Here is a 13,464-nt window from a genome sequence, read left to right as displayed (position 1 = left end):
TGTACAAAGTAATCGCAAACTTAAAATTGGCTCAAAACTACATAGAATGTCTGACTTCTCCAGAAATGATATGGATAATAATTTGCCGTCTAAGTCAAGTCAAGATATCGACTGTGTAAAGTGATGAAAACTAATGGGATATCAATCCCCAATCAATATCATGTATATTAACTATAATTGATATTCTTTGTAACTCTTTAGGAAAGTAGATATACGCTCCTAGCTATATATCTTTGTAATCGTCATTGTGAATAAGACATGAGAAACTTCTTCTATCTCGAATTGTTCATGGTATCAGATCTCTGAACATTTTTTGTTTTTGTTTTCTCCTTCTTTGTTTCTGTTTTCTCGATGGCAACTCCGACGAACTCGAACTCACCCGAAACTACGACAAACCCGAATGTGGTGGAGACACGCCGTACGATCTCCCGTTACGACCTTACCGCGGCTGACAACTCTGGTGCTGTGATCTCTCATCCCTTACTCAAGGGATCGAACTATGATGAATGGGCTTGTGGAATGAAAACTGCTCTTTCTTCTCGCAAGAAGTTTGGTTTTCTCGATGGCTCTATCGCTAGACCCAATGAAGGCTCCTCAGATCTCGATGATTGGTGGACCATTCAAGCACTCCTTGTTTCCTGGATCAAGATTTCCATCGATCCGTCTCTTCGTTCCAGTATCTCCTACCGCGATGTTGCTAAGGATTTATGGGACACCTTGAAGAAACGTTTTTCAGTCACTAATGGTCCTCGCATTCAACAGCTGAAGGCGGAGTTGGCCTGCTGCAAGCAAAGATGTCTTGCTATTGAGGCTTACTTCGGCAAACTCAATAGGATTTGGGACAACATGGCACACTATCGTCCCTTGCGTGTTTGCAAGTGTGGGAAGTGTGAGTGTGACCTTGGGACTCTTCAAGAACAGGATCGTGAGGGTGACAAGGTTCACGAATTTCTTTCTGGTTTCGATGATAACTACCATACCGTGCGGTCTACTTTGGTTTCTCGTATGCCTCTTCATCCCTTGGAGGAGGTGTACAACGTTGTTCGCCAAGAAGAAGATCTAAAGACTAATGCTCGTCTAACTGAACCTACGCCGGAAGTTGCTGCTCACGCGGTGCAGGTGAAACCACGCTCGACTCCTTTTCGTACCGATGTTTCTGATCCTAATGTTGTGTGTAAGCATTGCAAACACTCTGGTCATTCTTCCGACAATTGCTTTGCTGTTCTTGGCTATCCTAAATGGTGGGGTGACCGACCTTGAAGCAGGACTCTCACTAGTCGTGGCCGAGGAGGTGCTTCATCCAGTCGTGGGCGTCCTCTTAATTATGCCAATGCAGTTCATGTCCCTCCCACACCAAACTCTCACCATGCGAACTACACAATCACGGATGCTGATCGCAATGGTGTAAGTGGTCTCAATGATGATCAGTGGCGTATGTTGATGAATCTCTTGAATGGGGGAGCCATCACAAGCACTGAAAAAGTATCCGGTAAGTCGTGTACTTCCTCTTGGATTTTAGACTATGGTGCGTCATCACTTAACAGGAAATTTTGAGCTTTTAACGGCTGTTTGCGATATGCCTCCGGTTCTTGTTATCTTGGTTGATGGTCGAGAAAGGGTTTCTACAAAGGAAGGCACTGTTGTCTTAAGGTCCAATCTGGTTTTGAAATCAGTCTATTTTGTCGAAGCGTTAACCGCTGATCTGATTGCAGTAGGACAATTAATGGATGAGAACCGTTGTGTGATTCAACTTGCCGATCACTTTCTTGTCATTCAGGACCGTGTTTCGAGGACGGTGATTGGAGCGGGTAAGCGGGACTCCGGAACCTTCTACTTTCGCAGAACAGAGCTTGTTGCAGCGGTTCGGACTCGTGAGGATACATCCTATGAGTTGTGGCATCATCGCTTGGGACATCCTTCTGCTCAAGTTGTTGGTTCTCTTAAAAATATTTCAGTTGGAAAAAATTCTTTGCCATGGTTAAAAACCAGTTTAACACCACCGTTTAACACTTCCGTAGTGATAACGGCACCGAGTTTATGACTCTAACGAATTACTTTCAACAAGAGGGGGTTCTTCATGAGACCTCTTGTGTCGGTACTCCTCAGCAAAACGGAAGGGCTGAAAAACATTTCACTAGTTGTCTTTACGACGTATCAATGGGTTTATGAAGAGATCCACTAATCGACGACAGGTTTCGTGTGTTATCATTGCAAGAATAGTTACTTGTAACAAAATTCAAAGAGAAAAATGGATATAATCAAAGTTCTCGTCAACGTTGACGTTTACTCACTGTTTGATTTCTCCTGAGACGTACGACAGCACTAATCTTATCTGTTCTCTGTCAGTTTTGTTTCCTACAATTTCGAGGAATCTTTCGCAAAAACGTAAATAAGGTTTGAAGAACGTAACTGAATGAGAGACGTTGAGGGCTGAGTTTGTAGTGACGAGTTGTGTGGTGTTTTATTGTTAACAAAATGGCAAGTACGTAGTCTTCAACGACTATAGGCACAAGAAATTTAGCCATGCAGTTTTTACTAAGTCTGATAGGTAAAAAGTTTAAAAAATACTTTTTACATGAAAGTATTTGTTTCATCAAGTTTTTAAAGTTGTATGGTTTCGCACGTAAACCTCATCACAAAACCACATCGTTTACTATTGTATATTTTTTGTAACGTAAGTTTCTGAAGTATTTGGATGTAGGATGATATAACTTTCTTTCTGTAGCAGAACAAATTAACGCTACAAATTAAAAATAAAAACGAAAAAAACTACTTTATGTACAACAATTTTGAAGTATAAACAAAAGTTTTAGAAACCAAAAAGTAAAATTCATGCGACAATATTAGCCAAAATTTGATAGTCAGGTCAGAACTGCGTATGCAGTATGCTTCTTTTTCTTTTCACAATTGTTATGAATGCAGAAAAATTGAGGAATCCAGATACACAACAAAGCTCGTGTTAGCTAGAACTTTGATTATACTTTTTTCTTTGAACTTTGATGCTCAACAGCAATGGATAAACCACACAGCTAAAACGTCATTTTCATTATTATCCCCAAAAAACATGTAAAGCTGGTAACACAAGTATACAATCTTGTATGGAACAAAACAGAGCATAAACAGAGAGTAAAAGACAAACGACAAATTATGAAACGACAGCATGATGTTATAGAAACCTCAATATAAAATTTTAAGTGGGTTGCAAAAGTTTGTAGAGTTTTAAACTTGAACACTTCAATGTCTGGTCGTTCTTCTGGTATATATATTTGCTGATATAATAATCTGTGATGGCTGGCATTCGATTCAAATGTCCTGCATGAAAACATAATGCTGTTTTTATCGTGCTTTCTAATGTTTGCGATGCCCCCTTTTATGATTTAATAGGAATTCTGTATTCATATCGGTTTTGTTGCTTCTTTAATGCACGTAGACATTTGTTACCTTTGATATGGCAATTTGACAAATGTCTATTAAATCAGCTCCTAGACAATATTTCAGAAGCTGTATTGAAGTTATGATGTGTTATGGTCTTGCTATTGTACTCATTTACTTTCCTTGCCGCTAAGTACGTTCCCGAATTCTAGCTTCAACATAATTTTGAGCTTATGCAGAAAAGTAAAATTTCCTACTCTCGGAAAAGGAAAATAGGTTTTTTTTTTTTTTTTTGTTGGGTTTACTAACTTGTTATCTTTATTTTTTTTTATGTTTTGTTGAAGAGAATCGATATGGTGAATTCTGCGAGGTATATCGAAATACAAGAGGAACGTAGGAACCTAGCAGTATGGGTACACAAAGACGAGTTTCTCCAAGCTTTGAAAGAAAATCAGAAGGTGATATTGGTGGGTGATACGGGCAGTGGTAAGACAACGCAAATCCCACAGTTCGTTTTAGAAGCTGTGGTCTATGAAAACCCTAATCCTGGTGGGACTGGGAGGTTGGTTGTTGGGTGCACGCAGCCTCGTAGAGTTGGAGCGATGTCTGCAGCCCGCCGAGTTGCTGAAGAGATGAATGCAGTGATCGGTGAAGAAGTCGGTTACATAGTCCGTTTCGACGATTGTAGCAGCTCCAGAACCGTGCTCAAGTACCTTACCGATGGAATGCTTTTGAGAGAAGCACTGGTGGATCCGCTCTTATCAAAATACAAAGCGATCATTCTGGACGAGGCCCACAAAAGAAGTATAGTCACGGATTTGCTTTTTGGTATTCTTGAAAAAGCCTTGACTAGCCGGCCTGCTCTTAAGCTGGTTGTGATGAGTTCAACCCGACACTACGCCCAAAGGCTCCAACACTATTTTAGCGGTCATAATGTGCCTCTCATCAAAGTCCCAGGTAGGCTCCATCCAGTGGAGATCATTTATACTCAAGAGCCTGTGACTGACTATCTCGAGGCTGCTATACGGAAAGTTATCCAGATTCACATGTGTGAGCCACCTGGTGATGTTCTTGTTTTCCTAACGGGGGAAGAAGAGATTGAAGATGCTTGCAGCAGGATCTTACATAAGCTCGGAGATCAAGTCAAAGTCGTGCCACTGTATTCCTTCCTCCCGCCTGCCATGCAACAGAGGGTTTTCGATCAATCCAGTGAGAAAGATTGTCGTCTCCACCGACATTGCAGAGACTTCTCTATCCATAGACGGGATTGTTTACGTCGTTGATCCTGGTTTCTCCATGCGGAAATACTACAACCCACAAACTCGTCTAGACTCCTTGGTGGTGTCCCCAACATCCATGGCAAGTGCTGACCAGAGAGCACGTCGTGCAGGTACAACAGGGCCTGGTAAATGTTTCAGGCTATACACACAGGAAATTTACAGTACTGGCTTAATAGTGCAGGAGGTTCCTGAGATGCATAGAGCAAACCTCGTAAACACATTTCTGGCCTTGAAAAGGCTGAGTGTGAAGGACTTGTTATCCTTGAATTTTATGGATCCTCCTTCCCAGAAGAGCCTTATTCAGGCCTTGACGGATTTGTTTGACCTGGGAGCAGTGGACGATGAAGGTAACTTGACAAAGATAGGCGAGATGATGAGTCTGGAGGTCTAATTAAAGCTGATTTATTATTGTTCCTATTTTTCTCATATGTTAGATACTTAACTCCATTATGTACATGCTTAACTGCAAATTTTAAATAATATTAGCCAAAATACAGACTACTACTTTATACAACAAATTTTATGCGACACTATCAGCCAAAGTTTGATTATAAAGAACTGATGTACGATGCTTCTTTTTCTTTTCACAGCTGTTTTGCCAATGCAGACAAATTATGGAATCCGGATACACAACAAAGCTTGTGTTGAGGAGTTGACTGTTAACAAAAACGGTGATCTGTATTCAGATCATATGAATAAGGGAATACATGATATGATTACTTGTCATTTACTTCTCATATCAATCTCTTTACTGTGCACATATTCTGTTTCCTTGTATAGCTACTAGGCTCTGTATATAAACCTCTGTACTCTCATCTAATACAATTATCAATTCATACATTCTCTATATGGTATCAGAGCCTTCCTATACCTAGACCTAAATTTTTCTCTTTTTTTTTCTTTCTTCTCTTCCGCCGCTTTTCTGGTTCTCTTCGTTCTGCTCATCATGTCTCAACCTCACAACTCTCCTGTCAACACCACCATGAATGCAGCCTCTGAAACCGTGACCCCAAACTCTGAAGCTCTTCTCAATGTCAACATGACAAATGTTGCACGGCTTACTCCTACCAACTACATCATGTGGAGTCGTCAAGTCCATGCTCTTATTGATGGGTATGGTCTTGCTTCGTACCTTGATGGATTTAAGGTGTTCCCTGCTGACACAGTCACGGTTGATGGCACCAGCTCTCCCAATCCTGCGTACGTCAACTGTGTCTGTCAAGAAAAACTACTCTACAGTGCCCTCCTCGGTGCAATCTCCGTCTCCATCCAGCCGATCCTCTCTCGTGCTCACACCACTGCTGAGATCTGGACCACACTTGCCTCCACCTATGCAAAAACAAGTCGTGGTCATATCCGTCAAATCAAGCTCCAACTCAAGAACTGGAAGGAAGATACCAAAACGATCGATGCGTATCTTCAAGGCCTTACCACCCGTTTTGATGAACTCGCACTTTTGGGAAAATCTCTTGATCATGAAGATCAAGTGGAGATTATCCTTGAAGGTCTTCCGGAGGAGTACAAGACCATCGTTGATCAAGTCGAAGGTCGTGATACACCACCGACTATCACCGAACTCTATGAGAAACTCATTAACCATGAGTCGAAGTTGCTGACAACACAACCTCTTCTGTCTACACCAATCACTGCCAATGTTGCTCTGCCCCAGCGTAACAACACCAACCCTCGCACTCAGAACCGGTTTCACCAACGCAACAACACCAACTGGAACTCCTCGTCTCGTCAACCTAATGACTTCCGTGCACCTCGTCCGTATCTTGGTCGTTGTCAGATTTGTGGAACTCAACTTGCCCTGTTCCAGCAACAACAACCACGAGCTAACTTCATCACTGCTACTCCTTGGCTGCTCAACTCTGCTGCGACCCATCACATATCCTCCGATCTTGCCAATCTCAGTCTTCATCAACCCTATACCGGTGGCGAACAAGTGGTAGTTGGTGATGGCCAGGGTCTTCCCATCACTCACACTGGTTCAGCTTATCTCACATCTCAAACTAAACCTCTATCACTCACCAATGTTCTTTATGTGCCAGACATTAAAAAGAATCTCATTTCTGTCTATCGCATGTGCAACGCTAACCGTGTTTAAGTTGAATTTTTCCGGCGGCTTTTCAGGGGAAGGCGTTGAGCATGGGGATCCTGTTACTCCAAGGCCGTGTCCACAATGAGCTCTATGAGTGGCCCTCTTCATTTTCCCATCCCTCCGTCAACTCCACCACCATCACCAATCTCAAATCTGATGCTTCTACATGGCACTCTCATCTTGGCCATCCATCTCTCTCTATTTTACAAAAAATGCTTTCTAGTTTTAATTTACCTGTTTCCAATTATCCAATAAAATCACTCGTTTGTAGTGATTGTTCCATCAATAAGAGTCACAAGTTATCTTTTTCTGAGTCCTCTATACACTCCTCTCGTCCTCTTTGAGTATTTGTTCACCGATGTGTGGACTTCCCCTCTTCTCTCTTACGATAAATTCAAATATTATCTAGTTATAATGGATCACTTTACTAGATATACTTGGCTTTATCCCCTCTCACAAAAATCTCAAGTCAAAGAAACATTCATCAAATTCACCTCTCTTGTTGAAAATTGTTTTTCTACTAAAATTGTCACTCTCTTCTCTGATAATGGTGGAGAATTCATTGCTCAACGCTCTTTTCTCTCCACACATGGCATCAGTCACCTTACCACTCCTCCTCACACACCTGAACACAATGGTCTTGCTGAAAGATGTCATCGTCATATAGTTGAGACAGGCATTGCTCTACTCACTCATTCTGATATTCCAACAACCTACTGGTCATATGCTTTCTCCACAGTTGTCTTTCTCATTAATTGAATGCCTACTCCAATACTTTCTTTTCAATCTCCCTATCACAAACTATTCGGCCAAACACCAAACTATACCAAGCTCAAAATTTTCGGCTCACTCTGCTATCCCTGGCTAAAACCCTACAATACTCATAAGCTTCAACCCGAATCTTCCCCTTGTATCTTCCTAGGCTACTCCCTCACACAAAGTGCCTATCTTTGCCTTGAACCAAAATCCAACCGCTTATATGTCTCTCGCCATGTTGTCTTTGATGAAACACAATTTCCCTACAAAATTCTCTCTTCCTCATCTCCAGCTTCTACCGAAGCTTCTCCACCTTCCTCTACATGGCTTCCTCCTCTCACCATCGTTCCCTTCAATGCTTCACCACTCATAGCAGCTCCGTCGCGGTCCTTGGAATCCAGCGGTGTTCCCACGAGCTCTGCCTCTTCACCATCGTCAAGTCCTCCGGAATCGTCGGCTCCGGTCATATCACCACCTCCGCAATTGTCGCAGGAATCTAGCTCACGCTCTGCTTCGCCTTCTAATACCGGAGACCCCACATCTACCTCGCCTTCGCATCGGTCAAACCCGACATCACCATCTCTTTCATCCTCGGCCCAACAAACTCCATCACCAGTGCACTCGGCCCATTCTGCAGGCCCATCAACATCTTCATCTGCGGCCCATAATGACACATCTTCGGACTCGCAACCAATCTCACGCCAAGCCTCTCCGGCACCGGCACAACAACCACCTACTGTTCATCCTCCACAGCCACCTGCAAATCCTCCTCCCAATCAGCATTCAATGCAAACTCGATCCAAAAATAACATTGTGAAATCCAATCGGAAGTTTGGTCTCTCGTCCATCATCACTGTTGCTTCCACTATTGAACCCAGGACTGTTGCTCAAGCTCTTCGTGATCCTCGTTGGTGTAACTCCATGTCCGATGAATTCAACTCACAACTTCGCTATCGTACTTGGAATCTCATTCCTCCTGATCCCTCGTATAATGTTATCGACACCAAGTGGATTTTTCGAACAAAGTTCTTACCCGATGGCAGCGTGGATAAATTCAAGTCTCGCCTGGTTGCTAAGGGCTATAATCAACAACAAGGGATTGATTATCAAGAGAATTTCAGTCCAGTTATAAAGGCGACAACTATTCGAACTGTTCTCGATGTTGCTGTCTCTCAGTCCTGGCCAATTCGACAAATTGATGTCAACAATGCATCTTTGCAAGGAACGCTCACTGAAGATGTATATGCCTCTCAACCAGAAGGGTTTGTAGACCCTGATCGTCCAACCTATGTTTGTAAGTTGAACAAGGCATTTTATGGGCTCAAACAAGCACCACGTGCGTGGTACCTTGAACTCAAACAATACCTTGTGAGTGCTGGTTTTCACAACTCTCTCTCTGACACATCTTTATTTGTTCTTCGTCGTGATAAGCTCTTGCTCTATGTCTTGGTCTATGTGGACGACATTATAGTCACTGGCAACAATGCGACAATGGTTGAACAGATTCTCGACAATCTTGGCTCTCGATTCTCCATCAAGGACATTGGTGATGTCTCCTATTTTTTGGGCATTGAAGCAATATGAACAAAGTATGGTTTACATCTCAATCAACGCAAATATGTGCTAGACTTGTTGGTTAAAATGAAAATGCAGGATGCAAAACCAGTTGCCACACCAATGGTCACAACTCCGAGACTCACGCTGGCGGGTCACCATATTCCAATCCCACGGAGTATCGCACCCAGGTTGGAAGTCTTCAATACCTTTCATTTACTAGACCTGACATTGCGTACGCCGTTAATCGCCTCTCACAGTTCATGCACTCTCCCACATTGGATCATTGGCAAGTTGCAAAACGTGTTCTACGTTACCTTGCCAGCACCAGTTCTTATGGTCTCTACTTCAGAAAGGGCAATCCTCTCACCCTCCATTGCTTCTCCGATGCTTATTGGGCAGGTGATGTATCAGATTGTGTTTCTACTAATGCCTATATTATTTATCTTGGTGGTCAGCCTATCTCTTGGTCCGCTAAAAAGCAGAAGGGTGTTGTTCGATCATCCACCGAAGCAGAGTATAGAGCTGTCGCCAATGCCACTTCCGAACTCATTTGGATATGTTCTCTGCTCTCTGAACTTGGTCTGTCTCGCACTATCTCACCTACCATCTACTGTGACAATATTGACGCTACCTACCTCTGTGCTAATCCGGTTTTCCACTCCCGCATGAAACACATTGCCATTGACTATCACTTCATCCGTGAACTCATCACCACTGGGAAGCTCTGCGTTGCTCATGTCTCCACAAAGGATCAGCTTGCTGATGCGCTTACAAAGCCTCTCCCACGTTCAACGTTTCAGTATATGCGTGACAAAATTGGAGTCACCTTAGTCCTTCCATCTTGAGGGGGTGTATTAAGATCATATGAATAAGGGAATACGTGATACGATTACTTGTCATTTACTTCTCATATCAATCTCTTTACTGTGCACATATTATGTTTCCTTGTATAGGTACTAGGCTCTGTATATAAACCTCTGTACTCTCATCTAATACAATTATCAATTCATACATTCTCTATAATTTGTGCTTAACAGCAATGGATAAACCACAACTACAATGTCATTTTTATTATTAGCCTGCTGCCTGGTAACACAAGTATTCAATCTTGTATAGAGTGAACAGAGTATAAAACAAAACCACAGCTTATGATAAAACAAAATGATGTCGTAGTACATGCCTCAGTTTAAACTTTGAAATGTGTAAAGTTACGAAGTTTGTAGAGAAAAGCATATACTCTTCAACGTCTGGTTGTTGTTCTTGTTTTAAAGAACCTCTCTCTGATTGAGATCAACTCCTTTGCAGCTTCACTCGTTGCCAAACGGTTCGTGGGAGATTCCTCACAACACCTAAGCCCCATCTCCAAAACAAGTGTCAAGCACTCAGCAATAGGGAAACCAACTCTGAGACCAATGTGAAGAATCGATTCGTCTGCAATGTCTAATACTCTTTCCAGCAACGCCGACTTGGTGTAGCTGTGTAAGGTAAAGTTTCCCCCAAACAACTCATTGGTTGGTCTTTTTCCAGTGAACATTTCCAAAAGGAGAACCCCAAAGCTATACACATCACCATTTATTGATGGTTCTCCTCCCATTCCATATTCTGCACCAGAAAATTCACAGAAACAACATTAACATACTAAAATGATATACTAATATTATTCATAAGATGCTACAAATGTATGGTAATATACCTGGTGCGACATAGCCGATGGTTCCTCTAACGCCAGCTGAGCTTAGTTGGTTGAAAAAGGACCCCTGGTCAAATTTGAGGAGAAGATGAGCCGACCAAAGTCACTAACATGGGCAGTTAGATCATCGTCTAAAAGTATGTTGCTTGGCTTAAGATCGCAATGTCTATAGGCTCATGACAATGAACATGAAGATAAACTAAAGCAGTAGCCACGTCTATGGCAATGTTAAGCCTTTCAAGAAGTGTCAAGGGTCTTGAGGGCCTACGGATCTCTTCTACTTTCTCTCGATGCAGCCACTTATCCAAGCTTCCATTCGACATGAACTCATATACGAGAGCTCTGAATTCGTTTCCTTGGAAATCAATACTAGCACAAGCTGTCAATAGTTTCACAAGATTACGATGCCTAATGTCCTTCAAAGATTCACATTCTGCCATAAAGCTCTTCATAGCTCCACGTCTCTGCAGGTTCAGAACTTTCACTGCAACCATCGTTCTCTCCTTTGGGAGCAACGCCTTAAACACAGTACCAAAACTGCCTGACCCGATCATATTACTTGAAGAGAAGCCATTTTTTGCATTACGAAGATCTCCATAACTTATTTTATCATGGAAGACTTCCAAACTAGAAGGAGTTGGGTCATTGGTCTGCTTGTTCTTCTTTCTTTTTTTGAACCAAATCAAAGAAACCGAAGCTATGAACAACAGCAAAAGAAAAGTCATGCCTACGCTTACTCCAACAACAACTTTCTTTAAATGAGAAGAATTGTGTTTCTCCATTAGTGGTTCTTGCGCGAGGCATGGCTTTAGCTTCAGTTCCTTGATGCCTCCACAAAGATTTTTGTTTCCAAATACCAAAATGATAGAAGAGTTCTGAAATATTCCTTTTGTAGGCACCCTTCCTTCGAAGTTGTTAAACGATAGATTGAGATATTGCAACGAGGTGAAGTTTGCAAGATATTCATGTATACTTCCAGAGAGATTATTGTTTGAGAAATCAACCTTCGTAACACCGACTAACCCACTTATATCTGGAATGGCTCCATCAAAAAAATTTCCTTTGAGATAAAGTTGTTTCATAGAAAGACACTTTCCTAAACTATGTGGTAGGTGCCCTGATAATCTGTTATGAGAAACATCTAACCCAACTAGATTTTGAAGTCTCCCAACATCTTTTGGTAGAGAGCCCGTCAAAGAATTATTTGACATGTTTAGAAAGAGAAGGGATTGGATTTCCATAATTTCCTGAGGTATAGTCCCATTTAACTTATTAGACCCAATATACAAATGTAGTAGGTGACTACATTTTCCAAAACTCGGAGGAACGGTTCCATGAAAACTATTGTGTAACAAATTGAGTTTTTCTAATAAAGTGATGTTGCCTAATGACGATGGTATCTCCCCTGACATTCTATTTAAAGCGACATCTAATACCCCAAATCTTGAAAGCTTTCCAAGAGATGTTGGGAGTGGTCCTGTTAACATATTACTGCCCAGCCCAAGTATTTGTAGGTTTATGAGATTCCCAATGTCATGAGGAATGTTTCCTGAGATGAGATTTTCTTCAAGGTTTAAATAGATAAGGTTGGTGGACATATTGGCAATTGAAGCAGGCAAGAAACCGCCAAGCCTATTATAACCAACATCTAACTCATGTAGTTGGGTGCAATTAGTCAATGAATCAAGAAATTCAAGATCTCCAACAGAGTGACTGCCCAGAGAATTATCAAGAAATGTCAAGAGTTGCAAATTCCTTACCTTTCCAAAGCTAGAAGGAATACTTCCTTTCAGATTGTTGTATTCTATTACCAGATTTTGGAGACTAGAGATATTGGTAAGTGTTGTTGGAATGGCTCCAGTTAAATAATTATGTCCCACAGTTAAATCTTGAAGATTTGGTAACAAATAACCAATATCAGGCCTTAGATTACCCCAAAAACCATTACCATACATGGATAAATACTCAAGTGAGGACAAGTTGTAGATAGCAGGAGGAAAAACACCAGAGAAATTGTTCATTGTAAATTCAAGATAGACCAATTGAGTCAACCTAGCTATATCTTCAGGAATTTCTCCTTTTAAATTGTTTTTGTCTAAGCCAAGTTCTCTAAGGGATGTTAAGTTTCCTAGAGATGGAGGGAGCTTTCCTTTCAGTTTGGTTCTATCAAGGTATAAAGTAACAAGCTTTGTCAATAACCCTAGTTCTGAAGGAACACCTCCTCCAGAGGATTTGAAGAAAACACAAGCTCCAACAATCTAGAGCAGTTAGACAAACTGGTTGGAATCCCTCCTCTGAGAAAATTAAAGCTCATACCCAAGTGTTCAAGTCGAAACAAGTTTGCCATCTCTTGAGGGATAGTTCCACCAAAAGAGTTATCAGAGATATTAAGTGATATGAGAAATGAAAGATTACCAATTGATGGTGATATCACTCCCCCCAATTGCAATCCTCCTAAGTGCAAATGTGTTACTCTCTTGTGTTTGCGGCCACATCTAACCCCAGTCCAATTGCAGAGAGGGAATGAGTGATTCCATGAGGACAAGACAACTCTTTTGTCTTCAGAAACTTGAGACTTGAAGTCCAACAACGCTTGCCTATCAGTTTTGTCGGTAAAACCATGTGTTTCAAGTAGCATGAGAGCAATGAAAGCAAGTAAAACAAACAGTCCCATGTTTCTCATTTTTTTTTTTTTTTTTTTTTTT

General features: G+C 41.6%; 3 protein-coding genes and 1 pseudogene across 3 annotated transcripts; 3 read left to right on the top strand and 1 right to left on the bottom strand.

Moving 5' to 3' along the window:
* On the top strand, positions 352–2,041 carry LOC104698943. Its single transcript, XM_010414314.1, has 3 exons — positions 352–1,246; positions 1,337–1,489; positions 1,545–2,041. Exons 1-3 carry the CDS (start codon positions 352–354, stop codon positions 2,039–2,041), a joined length of 1,545 nt encoding a protein of 514 aa, XP_010412616.1.
* Positions 3,726–5,043, top strand: LOC104698942 (annotated as a pseudogene).
* Positions 5,635–6,762, top strand: LOC104698941. The gene has a single exon (XM_010414313.1). The coding sequence runs from the start codon at positions 5,635–5,637 to the stop codon at positions 6,760–6,762; it is 1,128 nt and encodes a 375-aa protein (XP_010412615.1).
* On the bottom strand, positions 10,114–13,458 carry LOC104790961 (probable LRR receptor-like serine/threonine-protein kinase At3g47570). The gene is made up of 2 exons (XM_010516758.1): positions 10,763–13,458; positions 10,114–10,671 (listed from the first exon to the last, which is right to left on the bottom strand). Exon 1 carries the CDS (start codon positions 12,778–12,780, stop codon positions 10,891–10,893), a length of 1,890 nt encoding a protein of 629 aa, XP_010515060.1. The 5' UTR covers positions 12,781–13,458; the 3' UTR covers positions 10,114–10,671; positions 10,763–10,890.

The sequence above is a fragment of the Camelina sativa genome, chromosome 6 (genome assembly GCF_000633955.1).
Source record: "Camelina sativa cultivar DH55 chromosome 6, Cs, whole genome shotgun sequence".
NCBI lineage: Eukaryota > Viridiplantae > Streptophyta > Magnoliopsida > Brassicales > Brassicaceae > Camelina > Camelina sativa.
Note: the sequence above shows the minus strand (reverse complement) of the source record. Positions and strands in the feature narration are given on the sequence as shown.